At 40.9% G+C, this 12,782-nt stretch overlaps 1 protein-coding gene, 1 non-coding gene and 1 pseudogene across 2 annotated transcripts in view; 2 read left to right on the top strand and 1 right to left on the bottom strand.

Moving 5' to 3' along the window:
• The window catches only part of SNTB2 (syntrophin beta 2), a 125,857-nt gene that overhangs the window by 41,311 nt on the left and 71,764 nt on the right, over positions 1–12,782 (bottom strand). The window contains exon 4 of the mRNA XM_021672549.2: positions 1,849–1,991. Within this exon, the coding sequence (XP_021528224.1) occupies positions 1,849–1,991 (143 nt within the window). The remainder of the gene's footprint in view (positions 1–1,848; positions 1,992–12,782) is intronic.
• Positions 7,419–8,046, top strand: LOC105706769 (zinc finger CCHC-type and RNA-binding motif-containing protein 1-like; annotated as a pseudogene).
• Positions 8,206–8,311, top strand: LOC135277354 (U6 spliceosomal RNA). Its single transcript, XR_010344968.1, has one exon. It is a non-coding gene; the product is annotated as a U6 spliceosomal RNA (small nuclear RNA).

Below are 12,782 nucleotides of genomic sequence, written 5' to 3'. Positions count from 1 at the left end.
ACTGCACTACAGCCTGGCGACATTGTGAGACTCTGTCTCAAAAAAAAAAAAAAAAAAAAGAATAAAGCTACCCTCCTTGCATTCTATGATCAGAACCAAAGTGTAAGCTGCTTCTTCAAAATTTAAAGGTAAGAGAGCTCCACAGTCATATTCCTAAACTCTAAATCTTTGGAAAATATAAATTTAATTGCTCTAATTATAATTACTAAGACATGGTCATGTGTTTTTGTAGGATTACTGTCAAGTTCCTAATGTAACCATGACAGAGGAAACTGTAACTTAAGTAAAGAATTTAATTCAACTAAGATTTATTGAGCAAAGCATTGTGGGAGTGCTGAGAGGACTAAGTCATAGTTCTGGACTTAAAGGAGTTATAATTTAGTGGGGATTTTAAAAACCAGATATAGGAAATTTACAACAAAGAATAGTGTATATATATACATAGATATATATATATATATATATTTTTTTTTTGAGACGGAGTTTCGCTCTTGTTACCCAGGCTGGAGTGCAATGGCGCAATCTCAGCTCACCGCAACCTCCGCCTCCTGGGTTCAGGCAATTCTCCTGCCTCAGGCTCCTGAGTAGCTGGGATTACAGGCACACGCCACCATGCCCAGCTAATTTTTTGTATTTTTAGTAGAGACGGGGTTTCACCGTGTTGACCAGGATGGTCTCGATCTCTTGACCTCGTGATCCACCTGCCTCGGCTTCCCAAAGTGCTGGGATTACAGGCGTGAGCCACCATGCCCGGCCCTATATTTTATTTTTTTAAAAAAGAAACTGATAGTTAAATTCAGTATTTCTGTAGAACTAATGTGTCCTAAAGGAATTAATGAAGGCACACCTCCCTAATACTGAGGCTCAGCAAATCCTTTATCTCATTCTGTAATCTTGGAGCTCCAGCTCTAAATTACAGAGATACTACTGGAAGGCTATGTGAAAATTATATTTTTTATAAAAGGAATAATATATGTAAGGGAAGAATAATATATGTGACAAGTTAAAGGCAATCTTTTAAAGTGAAAGGTTTCCTGTAATGCAAAGAATACTCTGCCTTACATGAATCTTTGTCTCCTCAAAGCAGGAAATCCACACTGTTCCCACTGGGATATAGTTTCATCATTTAGCTCTTTTGACTACCAAATCCTTTTCCATGATGCTGTTCTTTAAATGTGTAGTTTTTGAGTTATATCAACACCTGATTCTTTTTTAAGTCTAAAAAAATTTGAATTTGAATATATTTTCTAGTTTCCAAGTTATTATCCCTTAAGACATCTTGGCTCCCAAGTCTAAATTTCTCTGTTCTTTTTTCTTTTCAACCCTCTACATCTGGAATGCTAGAAACACCCTGTGGCTTCGGTCAAATCAATGTTTATTTCATAGAATCAAAATAATGTATTTTTACATTAGAAAGAGAAGTGGAAGAATATTTTGGCTGAGTTGTGTGGTTTATCCACAGTACCACATTCTGGTTTAAATGATTTCATCACTCAGTCAAAAGGCTGCCACAATTTCAGTGGTTTTCTAGTCACAGTCAATAAAATAAAGAAAAAAAACCTCTATAAGCTTCATGACTAAGCAAGTCTTGAAAAGAACAGTTAGGAAATTCCTTTGACAAGATGAAAGGTACACACAAAAATATTCATGACAAAAACAATTTATTCTGAGCTAGGACCTGCAAAATGATCAATAAGGTTGTATAATAAAAAATTACTGTCTGCATCAACTATATCAGTTACTTAAATGCTCTTTTAGGCATCTAGGATAACAGAATTCACTTTAAAATTCTTTTGTAGATTTAGAGTAGGATAAATATTTTATTTCCTTATCTTTAGTCTTACTTACCTTGTGGCAACAAGTGGGTAGCTGTGACATGGTGATGCCCAGGCATCTCTTGTCCATGGCATACAGTCATAGAGCAGCAAATCCTTCTCAGTCACAGCCATGAGGACAGGTCTCCATTGCTGTCTTCCACCATCTAGTTTTGCCTGTTACAATGGAAACATTCAGAAATCAGGGCTTAGCATAATGATATGTCTTTGTAAAAGTTCCTTCAGTGATGGCCTAACACAATGGATCTCCATTTTGTTTCCCCAACCTGACAGACTTGACATACAGGAAACATCTTACTAGGTTTACAATGGTACGGACTCTCCGGTGGGAGATGTGAAGTGGTGTGTGTATTATAGATATTATCTAGTGATACAACATAGGTTTTCCCCATTCCATAATAACTAAATATTGTCAATTCTTTTTTTTTTCCTTTTCTTTTTTCAGACAGGATCTCACTCAGCTTCCCAAAGTGCTGGGATTACAGGAATCAGCCACACACCTGGCCAATATTGCCAATTCCAATTAAATATGTTCTAAATAATAGGTTTCAGAAAGTCTGATGTGTAATATCTTCTAAACATAGGACAGAAACTCCTACTACCAAATAAGTCTGTATAATCTAAATACCAATGTTTTTGATCAAGACTTACAATAAGAAATACAGGTTACATTGCAACCCAATATACACATACATAGTTGAATAAAGTATTTTCCAAACAACACAACTCTCTTATTTTGTGCAATGTAATCTGTTAACGTCTTTTTTTTTTTTTTTTTTTTTTGAGATGGAGCCTTGCTCTTTTGCCAGGCTGGAGTGCAGTGGTATGATCTTCACTCACTGCAACCTCTGCCTCCTGGGTTCAAGTGATTCTCCTGCCTCAGTCTCCCGAGTAGCTGGGACTACAGGCTTGTGCCACCATGCCCAGCTAATTTTTGTATTTTTAGTAGACATGGGGTTTCACCATGTTGGCCAGGATGGTCTCTATCTCCTGATCTCGTGATCCGCCTGCCTGGGCTTCCCAAAGTGCTGGGATTATAGGCGTGAGCAATCGAGCCCAACCTATCATATTTTTTAAAACGCTGATCACAATTCACTATGTTGTATTTTAGAAAACACTTTTATTTTTTCTTTTTCAAAAAACTTTTATTAACCCAGAACTTAGCAGCTTAAAAAAACAAATTATTTTCAAAGAGTTCTCCACTGTATTTTAGAAGTTTATGTTTCAGCTTAGAAGGTACCATTGCATTTACTCACATAACGCTCGGTTATCTCTGAAAAGGCTTTAAACTGCAGGGAAACAACTACTATTATCCATATTGTCAAGGATCCAAGGCCAAACGCCCAAGACAATATTCAGGAAAAGCCCTGTCATCACCAAAACTTTTCCCTCCTCAGGAGACCTTTGAGCAAGGACTGTTTAACAACACTGTATTTTAACACTGATCCTTCAGCTCAGCATCACTGAAAGCTTCAAGGAAAATTCAAGTTAACAAATCATTGTCTCTTATAGCATTGCCTTCAGAACCCTTTTCACGTGTTTTCTTTAAAGACTTCTGAAGGTAATTTGGACATGAGAGAGAACCTTACATCTATAATCTGAAAGTGGCCTGAGTGGTTTGGTTCTGTGCTATAACATCTATCACTGGGACTCTTTTCTCCTAGGCAGAGCCATGAGCTAGATTCCAATAGTGGGAAATGAATTCTAGCCAGTGAAGGGACCAGTGGTCTACCACGTGCTGAAAAGAACAAAAAACAAAACCTAACTCTGAGAATTCAAGCAAAATATTGTAGAAATAATTATGCATTTCTTATCAGTGAACCCTAGTTTTCTAAGACTCTATATTAGTCTACGGTTAACTCTGTAATGTCTGGAAGGATGGTATCAGCTCTAAAGGGGTTCTCTTAGAATCATACATTTTTGGATCACAGATACCCCAAAGGGATTTCTAGCTTATCTTCATTACTACATCTTTCTCCCCAAAATTATTAGATAGCATTTCAGTAGGTTATATAATATAAAACTCTGTCTTCCCAAACGGTTAAAATAAACTGATTTTTTTTTTTTTTTTTTTTTTTTTGAGATGGGGTCTTGCTCGATTGTCGGCCAGGCTGGAGTGCAGTGGTGCAATCTTGGCTCACTGCAACCTCCACCTCCCGGTTTCAAGCGATTCTCCTGCCTCAGCCTCCTGAGTAGCTGGGATTACAAGCACGAGCCACCACATCCGGCTAATTTTTCTATTTTTAGTAGATTCAGGGTTTCACCACGTTGGTCAGGCTAATCGCGAACTCCTGACATTGTGAACTGCCCGTCTCAGCCTCTCAAAGTTCTGGGACAACATGCATGAGCCACCATGCCTGGTAATAAAGTGATTAAAAATAAATTTTTTTCCTGGGTGGGTGCAGTGGCTCACACCTGTAATCCTGACATTTTGGGAAGTCCAGGTGGACAGATCACTTGAGCCTGGGCAACATGGTAAAACCCCATCTCTACAAAAAAATACAAATATCAGCCAGGCACGATGGTATGTATCTGTGGTCCCAGCGACTCAGGGGGCTGAGGTGGGAGGATCGCTTGAGTCCAGGAGTTGGAGGTTGCAGTGAGCTGAGATTGTACCACTGTATTCCAGCCTGGGCAACACAGGGAGACCCTGTTACAAAAAATAAAATAAAATAAAATAAAACAAACAAATAAATAATTTTTCCCCTTAAGTTACAAGAAAGAGATTCTGAAGGCTAGACCAGAGTATATGCATTTGGAAAACCTAAATTAAATGTATTTCTTCCCAAAGAAGGTATTTTGAGCCCTAAAGGAAAAATGCCAATGCCATTAGAAGCAATGTCCAATTTCAAGAAAGAGAACTTTTTGGCTGGGTGCAGTGGCTCACGCCTATAATCCCAGCACTTTGGGAGGCCAAGGTGGGTGGATCGCCTGAGGTCAGGAGTTTGAGACTAGCCTGACCAACATAGTGAAACCCAGTCTCTACTAAAAATACAAAAAATTAGCTGGGATTGGTGGCGGGTGCCTGTAATCCCAGCTACTTGGGAGGCTGAGGCAGGAGAATCACTTGAAACTGGGAGGCAGAGTTTGCAGTAAGCCAAGATGGCACCAGTGCACTCCAGCCTGGGCAACAAGAGCAAGGCTCCATTCCCCACCCCACCGCCAAAAAGAGAAAATAAGAGAACTTTGTGTTTAACAAGTTTTTACAAGCGTTTACTCTTTTTTTTTGGTTTGTTTCCTGAGACGGAGTTTCGCTCTTGGGGCCCAGGATGAAGTGCAATGGCGCGATCTCAGCTCACAGCAACCTCTGCCTCCCAGCTTTTCAAGCGATTCTCCTGCCTTATTCTCCCAAGCAGCTGGGATCACAGGCATGCGCCACTACGCCCAGCTAATTTTGTATTTTCAGTAGAGACGAGGTTTCTCCATGTTGTTAAGGCTGGTCTTGAACTCCCGACCTCAGGTGGTCTGCCTGCCTCGGCCTCCCAAAGTGCTGGAATTACAGGTGTGAGCCACCGCAGATGGCCAAAAGTGTTTACTCTTTTAGCTTTTTCAAGTCCTTAGCTTTTAGAGAGCATCTTTTCCCTCTTCTATTTACCAATGGAAAAAGAAAAAAAATGAAACCTCAATTTAATCATCCTGATTGCCTATTTGCCTTAACTTTTTTTTTTTTTTTTTTTTTTTTTTGAGACGGAGTTTCGCTCTTGTTACCCAGGCTAGAGTGCAATGGCGCGATCTCGGCTCACTGCAACCTCCGCCTCCTGGGTTCAGGCAATTCTCCTGCCTCAGCCTCCTGAGTAGCTGGGATTACAGGCACGTGCCACCATGCCCAGCTAATTTTTTGTATTTTTAGTAGAGATAGGGTTTTGCCATGTTGGCCAGGCTGGTCTTGAACTCCTGACCAGGTGATCCACCCACCTCAGCCTCCCAAAGTGCTGGGATTACAGGCGTGAGCCACCACTACGCCTGGCCTTGCCTTAAATTTTAAGGATACTGTTTGCTTTCAGTGAAGTCAAATGCTGTCTGCTATATATAGTATGTGTTTTTAAAAATAAATAAATAAAATTTTTTTTGAGATGGAATCTCGCTCCGTCACCAGGCTGGAGTGCAGAGGCACGATCTCGGCTCACTGCCACCTCCGACTCCCTGGTTCAAGCAACTCTCCCACTTCAGCCTTCCAAGTAGCCGGGATAACAGGCACAAGCCACCACGCCCAGCTATTTTTTGTATTTTCAGTAGAGACGGTGTTGCACCATGCGGGCCAGGATGGTCTCAATCTCCTCACCTCGTGATCTGCCCACCTTGGCCTCCCAAAGTGCTGGGATTACAGGCGTGAGTCACCTCTCCCAGCTGTATGTGTTTTTTGGTTATGGTATTAGCACAAGCAGCCTTGGGGATCCCATTATTGAGTTTCTGGCCAGAGACAAAAGGGATACGAATGTTAGGGCTTGGTTTGCCTGTGTTTGAATATCCACACATACATAAACCTGGCCAAACTACAGCTTTCTCCAAATTTTATTTCTAATAAACAGAGGTGGATAGCACTAAAGATGAAAAAATACTAAAAGTTATTATTCATTCCACTAATCCCTTAATCCCTTTTTGACAGGCAATGAACTTCTGTTCCTTTATTATTACAATAAAATAATGGAGAGCAAAAAATAAATAACTAATTACACTAATCCTGAATGAATGTATATGATTCTAACTTGAGTCTTTATGCACTTTGAGAGCTAACAAGGATAAAGTAGTAACTATTAAAATAAACCTTTTCTTGGTTTTTCATTCATTCATTCATTTGTTCATTCAATTATTTATTTATTTATTTATTTATTTATTTATTTATTTATTTATTTGAGACAGCGTCTTACTCTGTTCCACAGGCTAAAGAGCAGTAGCATGAGCCAGGCGAGGTGGCTCACGCCTGTAATCCCACCACTTTGGGAGGCTGAGGTGGGTGAATCACAAGGTCAGGAGTTCAAGACCAGACTGGCTAACATAGTGAAAACCCGTCTCTACTAAAAAATACAAAAGTTAGCTAGGCATGGTGGCTCGTGCCTGTAATCCCAGCTACTTGAGAGGCTAAGGTAGGGGAACTGCTTGAACCCGGGAGGCGGAGGTTGCAGTGAGCCAAGATCATGCCACTGCACTCCAGCCTGGGCTACAGAGCAAGATTCCATCTCAAAAAACAAACAAACAAAAAAAGAGCAGTAGCATGAACACTCACTGCAGGCTCATGGCTGTAGCCTCAATCTCCTGGGATCAAGTGATTCTCCCACCTCAGTCTCCCAAACATCAGGGACCACAGGTGCCCACCATCACCTCTACCTAAGTTTTAAATTTTTGTAGAGATGGGATCTCACCCCATTCAATGTGGTTTGGGGTTTAAAAAAAAAAGATGGGGTCTCACTTTGTTACCCAGGCTTGTTTTCAATTCCTGGGCTCAAGTATTCCTCCCAAAAGCTGGGATTACAGGCGTGAGCTACTGTACCCCGTACCCAGCCTTTGGCTTTTCTTTTTTTTAAGCCCCAGCTAAGCCGAGGGCTCTCGCTCTTCTGGTCTCCTGGGTCTGCCCCACCTGAAGATATGAGTGGCGAGTTGGCTCCAAGTAAAAGCACAGAGCATGTATCCAATTTGCCTGTTCCCTGACAATTAATAACTTATATTGGATATTTTCCAAGCGTGGCAAAGTTGTAAAGATTACTATAATGAAATATAAAGATACCAGGAAGAGTAAAGAGGTTGCATTTATTTTATTTTTGGATAAAAGACTTTGCACAAAACAGTATCAGGGCAATAAACAAGTTACTTGGTAAAGCGATAAAAGCAAGGATCACTATTGACAACAGAAGAGTAGCTGAGTTCACCCAAAGGCAGGACTACTTTCATGAATCTAAGTGTTATGTTTGTGAGAAAAATGAACAACTAAGTTATGCCTGTCTGAAAAATATGCTCGGAGAACGTGAGCCTCCAAAGAAGAAAGAACAAAAGAAAGTTCCTGAACCAGTAGAAGAAACTGAAGTAGAAGCAAGTAAAAATTAAAGGGAGAATTCTGCTTTTGACAGCCTTAATCAGGCCATAGCATTCCAGTGAGCCAAAACTGAGTAAGAAAAAAATAAAATCCATTTCAGGAGGTCCCTCAACATCAGATAATTCAAGATGTCTAAGGATAAAGAAAAGCACATATTTCAGTGATGAGGAAGAACTTAAGTGATTAAAATTATATTTATTATGTAAATATCACTAAAATGAAAAAGCCTTGGCATACAAAGTTAAAAAAAACTACTCAAATACTTTAAAAAATTAATTTAATAGATAATACATGTCCTTCATTTGGTGGACTCAAAAAAATTTCCTTTTAAGAATATACCGAGTACTCGCTTCGGCAGCACATATACTAAAATTGGAACGATACAGAGAAGATTAGCATGGCCCTGTGCAAAGATGACATGCAAATTTGTGAAGTGTTCCATATTAAAAAAAAAGAATATACCGGGCCGGGCGTGGTGGCTCATGCCTGTAATCTCAGCACTTTGGGTAGACGAGGAGGTAAATCACTTGAGGTAAATCACAACAGTTCAAGACCAGCCTGACCAACATGATGAAACCCTGTCTCTTCTAAAAATACAAGATTAGCCAGGCATGGTGGCACACGCTTGTAATCCCAGCTACTTGGGAGGCTGAGGCATGAGACTTGCTTGAACCCAGGAGGCAGAGGTTGCAGTAAGCCAAGATTGTGCCATTGCACTCTAGCCTGGGCAACAAGAGTGAAACTCTGTCTCAAAAAAAAAAAAAAAGAATATACCCAGGCTAGGCACAGTGGCTCAAGCCTGTATCCCAGAACTTTGAGAGGCTAAGGCAGGAAGAGCTCTTAAGCCCAGGAGTTCAAGACCAGCCTGGGCAACACAGTGAGACCATATCTCTACAAAAATAATTTAAAAATCTTAAAATATTGGCCAGGCACGGTGGCTCATGCCTGTAATCCCAGCACTTTGGGAAGCCAGGGTGGGTGAATCACGAAGTCAGGAGCTCAAGACCAGCCTGGCCAACATGGTAAAACCCTGTCTCTACTAAAAATAGAAAAAATTAGTTGGGTGTGGTGGTGGGTGTCTATAATTCCAGATACTTGGGAGGCTGAAGCAGGAGAATTGCTTGAACCTGAAAGGCAAAGGTTGCAGTGAACTGAGATTGTGCCACTGAATTCCTGTCCAGGTGACAGTGTGAGATTCCATCTCAAAAAAAAAAAAAAAAAAAAAAAAAAAAAAAAAAATTAAAACATTTATTTTAAAAATAATTTTAAAATAAAATGGTGTGATGGTGCGTGCCTGTAGTCTTAGCGATTCAGGAGGCTGAAGTGGGAATACTGCTTGAGCCCAGGAGGTTGAGACTGCAGTGAGCCATGATTATACCACTGCATTCCAGCCCAAGTGAAAGAATGAGACCCTGTCTCAAAAAAAAAAAAAAAGAAAAAAAAAATGTAAAGAGTAGAATGATGGTCCCAGAGGCTGGGGTAAGGGATAGATGGGGAAAGTGGAGATTTTGGTCAAATTGTACAAAGTTTCAATTAAACAGGATGAATAAATTCTGGTAATCTTTTGCATAGTGTGGTGACTATAGTTAATGATAATATATTGGCTGGGCTAGTAGCTCATACCTGTAATCCCAGCACTTTGGAAGGCTGAGGTGTGCAGATCACCTGAGGTCAGGAATTTGACGCCAGCCTGGCCAACATGGTGAAACCCAATCTCTACTAAAAATACAAAAATTAGCTGAGCATGGTGACATGTGCCTGTAATCCCAGCTACCTGGGAAGCTGAGGCAGGAGAATTGCTTGAACTTGGGAGGCCGAGGTTGAAATGAGCCGAAACTGCACCACTACACTCCAGCCTGGGCAACAGAGTGAGACTTCATCTCAAAAAAAAAACTATATTTCAAAATACATTAAAGGCCGGGCACGGTAGCTCATGCCTGTAATCCCAGCACTTTGGAAGGCTGAGGTGGGCGGACCACCTGAGGTGAGGAATTTGACACCAGCCTGGCCAACATGGTGAAACCCCATCTCTACTAAAAATCCAAAAATTAGCTGGGCGTGGTGGCGTGTGCCTGTAATCCCAGCTACTCGGGAGGCTGAGGCAGGAAAGTCTCTTGAACTCGAGGCAGAGGTTGAAATGAGCTGAGACTGCACCACTACACTCCAGCTGGGTGACAAAGTGAGACCTCATCTCAAAAAAAAAAAAAAAAAATGTGTATTTCAAAATACATTAAAGGCCAGTCAGGAGTTCGAGACCAGCCAGGCCAACATGGTGAAACACTGTCTCTATAAAACATACGAAAATTAGCGGGGCATGGTGGTGGACGCCTGTAATCTCAGCTTAAGAGGCTGAGGCAGGACCACTGCTTGAACCCAGAGGAGCAGGGTGGGGCAGAGGCTGCAGTGGGCCAAGATTATACCACTTCACTCCAGCCTGGACAAAAGAGCAAAACTCTGTCTGGAAAAAAAAAAAAAAAAAGAAAAGAAAAAAAGCAGCACTTTGAATTAGTGCAGTGGTAGAAATTTTTTTTTTTTTTTTTGAGATGGAGTCTTGTTCTGTTGCCCAGGCTAGAGTGCAGTGGCGCAATCTCTACTCCCCGCAACCTCTGCTTCCCAGGTTTAAGCAATTCTCTGCCTCAGCCTACCGAGTAGCTGGGATTAGAGGTGCCCGCCACCACACTTCGCTTATTTTTGTATTTTTAGTAGAGACGGGGTTTCAGGGTCTTGCTATGTTGCCCAGGCTGGTCTCGAACTCCTGGACTCACATGATCTTCCTGGCTCAGTCTCTCAAAATGCTGGGAGGCATGAAACACCACAACTGGCTACTTGGACAATATTTTATAACTAGGGACTTGTTTGCTTGTTTTTTGTGTGTATGCATGTACACAAGAAAAAAATTACTGAGTATTGGGCTGGGCATAGTGGTTCATGCTTATAACTCCAGTACTTTGGGAGGCCGAGGCAGGCGGATCTCTTGAGGTCAGGAGTTTAAGACCAGCTTGTCCAACATGGTAAAACCCCCATCTCTAATAAAAATACAAAAATTAGCCAGGTGTGGTGGCGTGTGACTTTAATCCCAGCTACTCGGGAGGCTGAGGCAGGAGAATTGCTTGAACCCGGGAGGCAGAAGTTGCAGTGAGCTGAGATTGCACCACTGCACTCTAGCCTAGGCGACAGAGCAAGACTCAATCTCCAAAAAAAAAAAGGAATCCCCTATCCTCTGAACTCTCACCATCCAAACTTAGGAACTGATGTGAACTTTTGGATAAATCCCTTACTAACTGAAGTTTTACTATTTACTGTTAGAAACTCAGAAAGTTAAGAACCAAATATATGCAAATAATGTTGATATCCTTATCCGATCTACCTGGACACAGGAGCCAAAGAACTTGGATAGTGCATGTGTGAAAGGACACAGGTGCATGCTACCGGACACAGGTGCATGCTACCACACCCAGCTACTTCTTTAAAATTTTTTGTAGAGATGGGGTTTCACCATGTTGCCCAGGTTGGTCTCAAACTCCTGGCCTCAAGCAATCCTCTCACCTTAGCATCCCAAAGCGTTGGTTTTACAGGTATGACCCACCATACTCTGCCTCATATTTTCTTTTTATGTGCATAAAGAAACTTTCAAGGCAGGGCGTGGTGGCTCAAGCCTGTAATCCCAGCACTTTGGGAGGCCAAGGTGGGTGGATCACAAGGCCAAGAGATTGAGACCATCCTTTGCCAACATGATGAAACCCCATCTCTACTAAAAATACAAAAAATTAGCTGGTCACAGTGGTACATGCCTGTAATCCCAGCTACTCAGGAGGCTGAGGCAGGAGAATTGCCTGAACCCAGTGGGCGGAGGTTGCGGTGAGCCGAAACTCGGTCTCAAAAAAAAAAAAAAAAAAAACCACAAAAATTAGCTGGGTGTGGTGGCATATGCCTGTAGTCCCAGCTACTCTGGAGGCTGAGGCAGGAGAATCACTTGAACCCAGGAGGTGGAGTTTGCAGTGAGCCGGAGTTTGCAGTGAGCCGAAATCACGCCACTGCATTCCAGACTGGAGACAGAGCAAGACTCTGTCTCAAAAAAAAAAAGAAAAGGAAAAGAAAAAAGAAACTCTCAAAAGATTAAATAGAAAGTAATAAGAGTTGTTACCTTTCCAGGGCAAAGGGTATCCCAGGTGGATGGGTAACAGGAATGAGGGCAAGACTTTTCACAACCATTAACTTTTTGTCTGATTTTTCAACCATATGAATGTGTTACCTTTTTAAAATCATGAGGATTAAAAAAAAAAAAAAATGAGGATTTTGAACAATGCCAAAATCATAGAACAATTACTATTCAATTCAGTTTTTCGACTGCATACAAAATATAGAAACAATGATAAACACAACTAAAATGTTAAAATTTTCAGTCATAAGAACTTAATGACTTTCATTCATTTATTCTATTAGTTACTCTAATTATACTTCATAGAAGTGATCACTGTATTAATATTACATTCTCATTTATTATAATTTTATTTGAAATGTTCATAAAAAGTTGAGAGGTAGCAAAAAAACAAAAAAAAAATTACTCTTGCTGGTGACCAAAATTGGCCCCTCAATTACCACAATTACTTGGTACCAAACAAGACATCAGGCACCACCACAGACCAACCGAATCAGAACTTTGTTGGGCACAATATCCTCTCCAAATAAATGACATCAACCTCAACTTAAAAAAAAAAAATCAGAACTGTGTTGCGGTAGAAGGCGGGAACCAATGGGAAACTATATTTAAAAAAAGAAATTAAAAATGAAAGAACAAAATCCTTCCTATGCTGATTCTGCTGTATTTGGGAGCAGTTATTTAGTCCACTCCCTTCCCCTTTGCACACACTTTTCCTCTCCTTTTGTCAAACCTGGGATCTAAAATAACTTGGGTTTTC

The sequence above is a fragment of the Aotus nancymaae genome, unplaced genomic scaffold (assembly GCF_030222135.1).
Source record: "Aotus nancymaae isolate 86718 unplaced genomic scaffold, 86718_ANA_hifiasm-v0.15.2.pri h1tg000030l, whole genome shotgun sequence".
Taxonomy (NCBI): Eukaryota; Metazoa; Chordata; class Mammalia; order Primates; family Aotidae; genus Aotus; species Aotus nancymaae.
The sequence above is the reverse complement of the archived record's forward strand: the minus strand, read 5'-3'. Positions and strand labels throughout refer to the sequence as shown.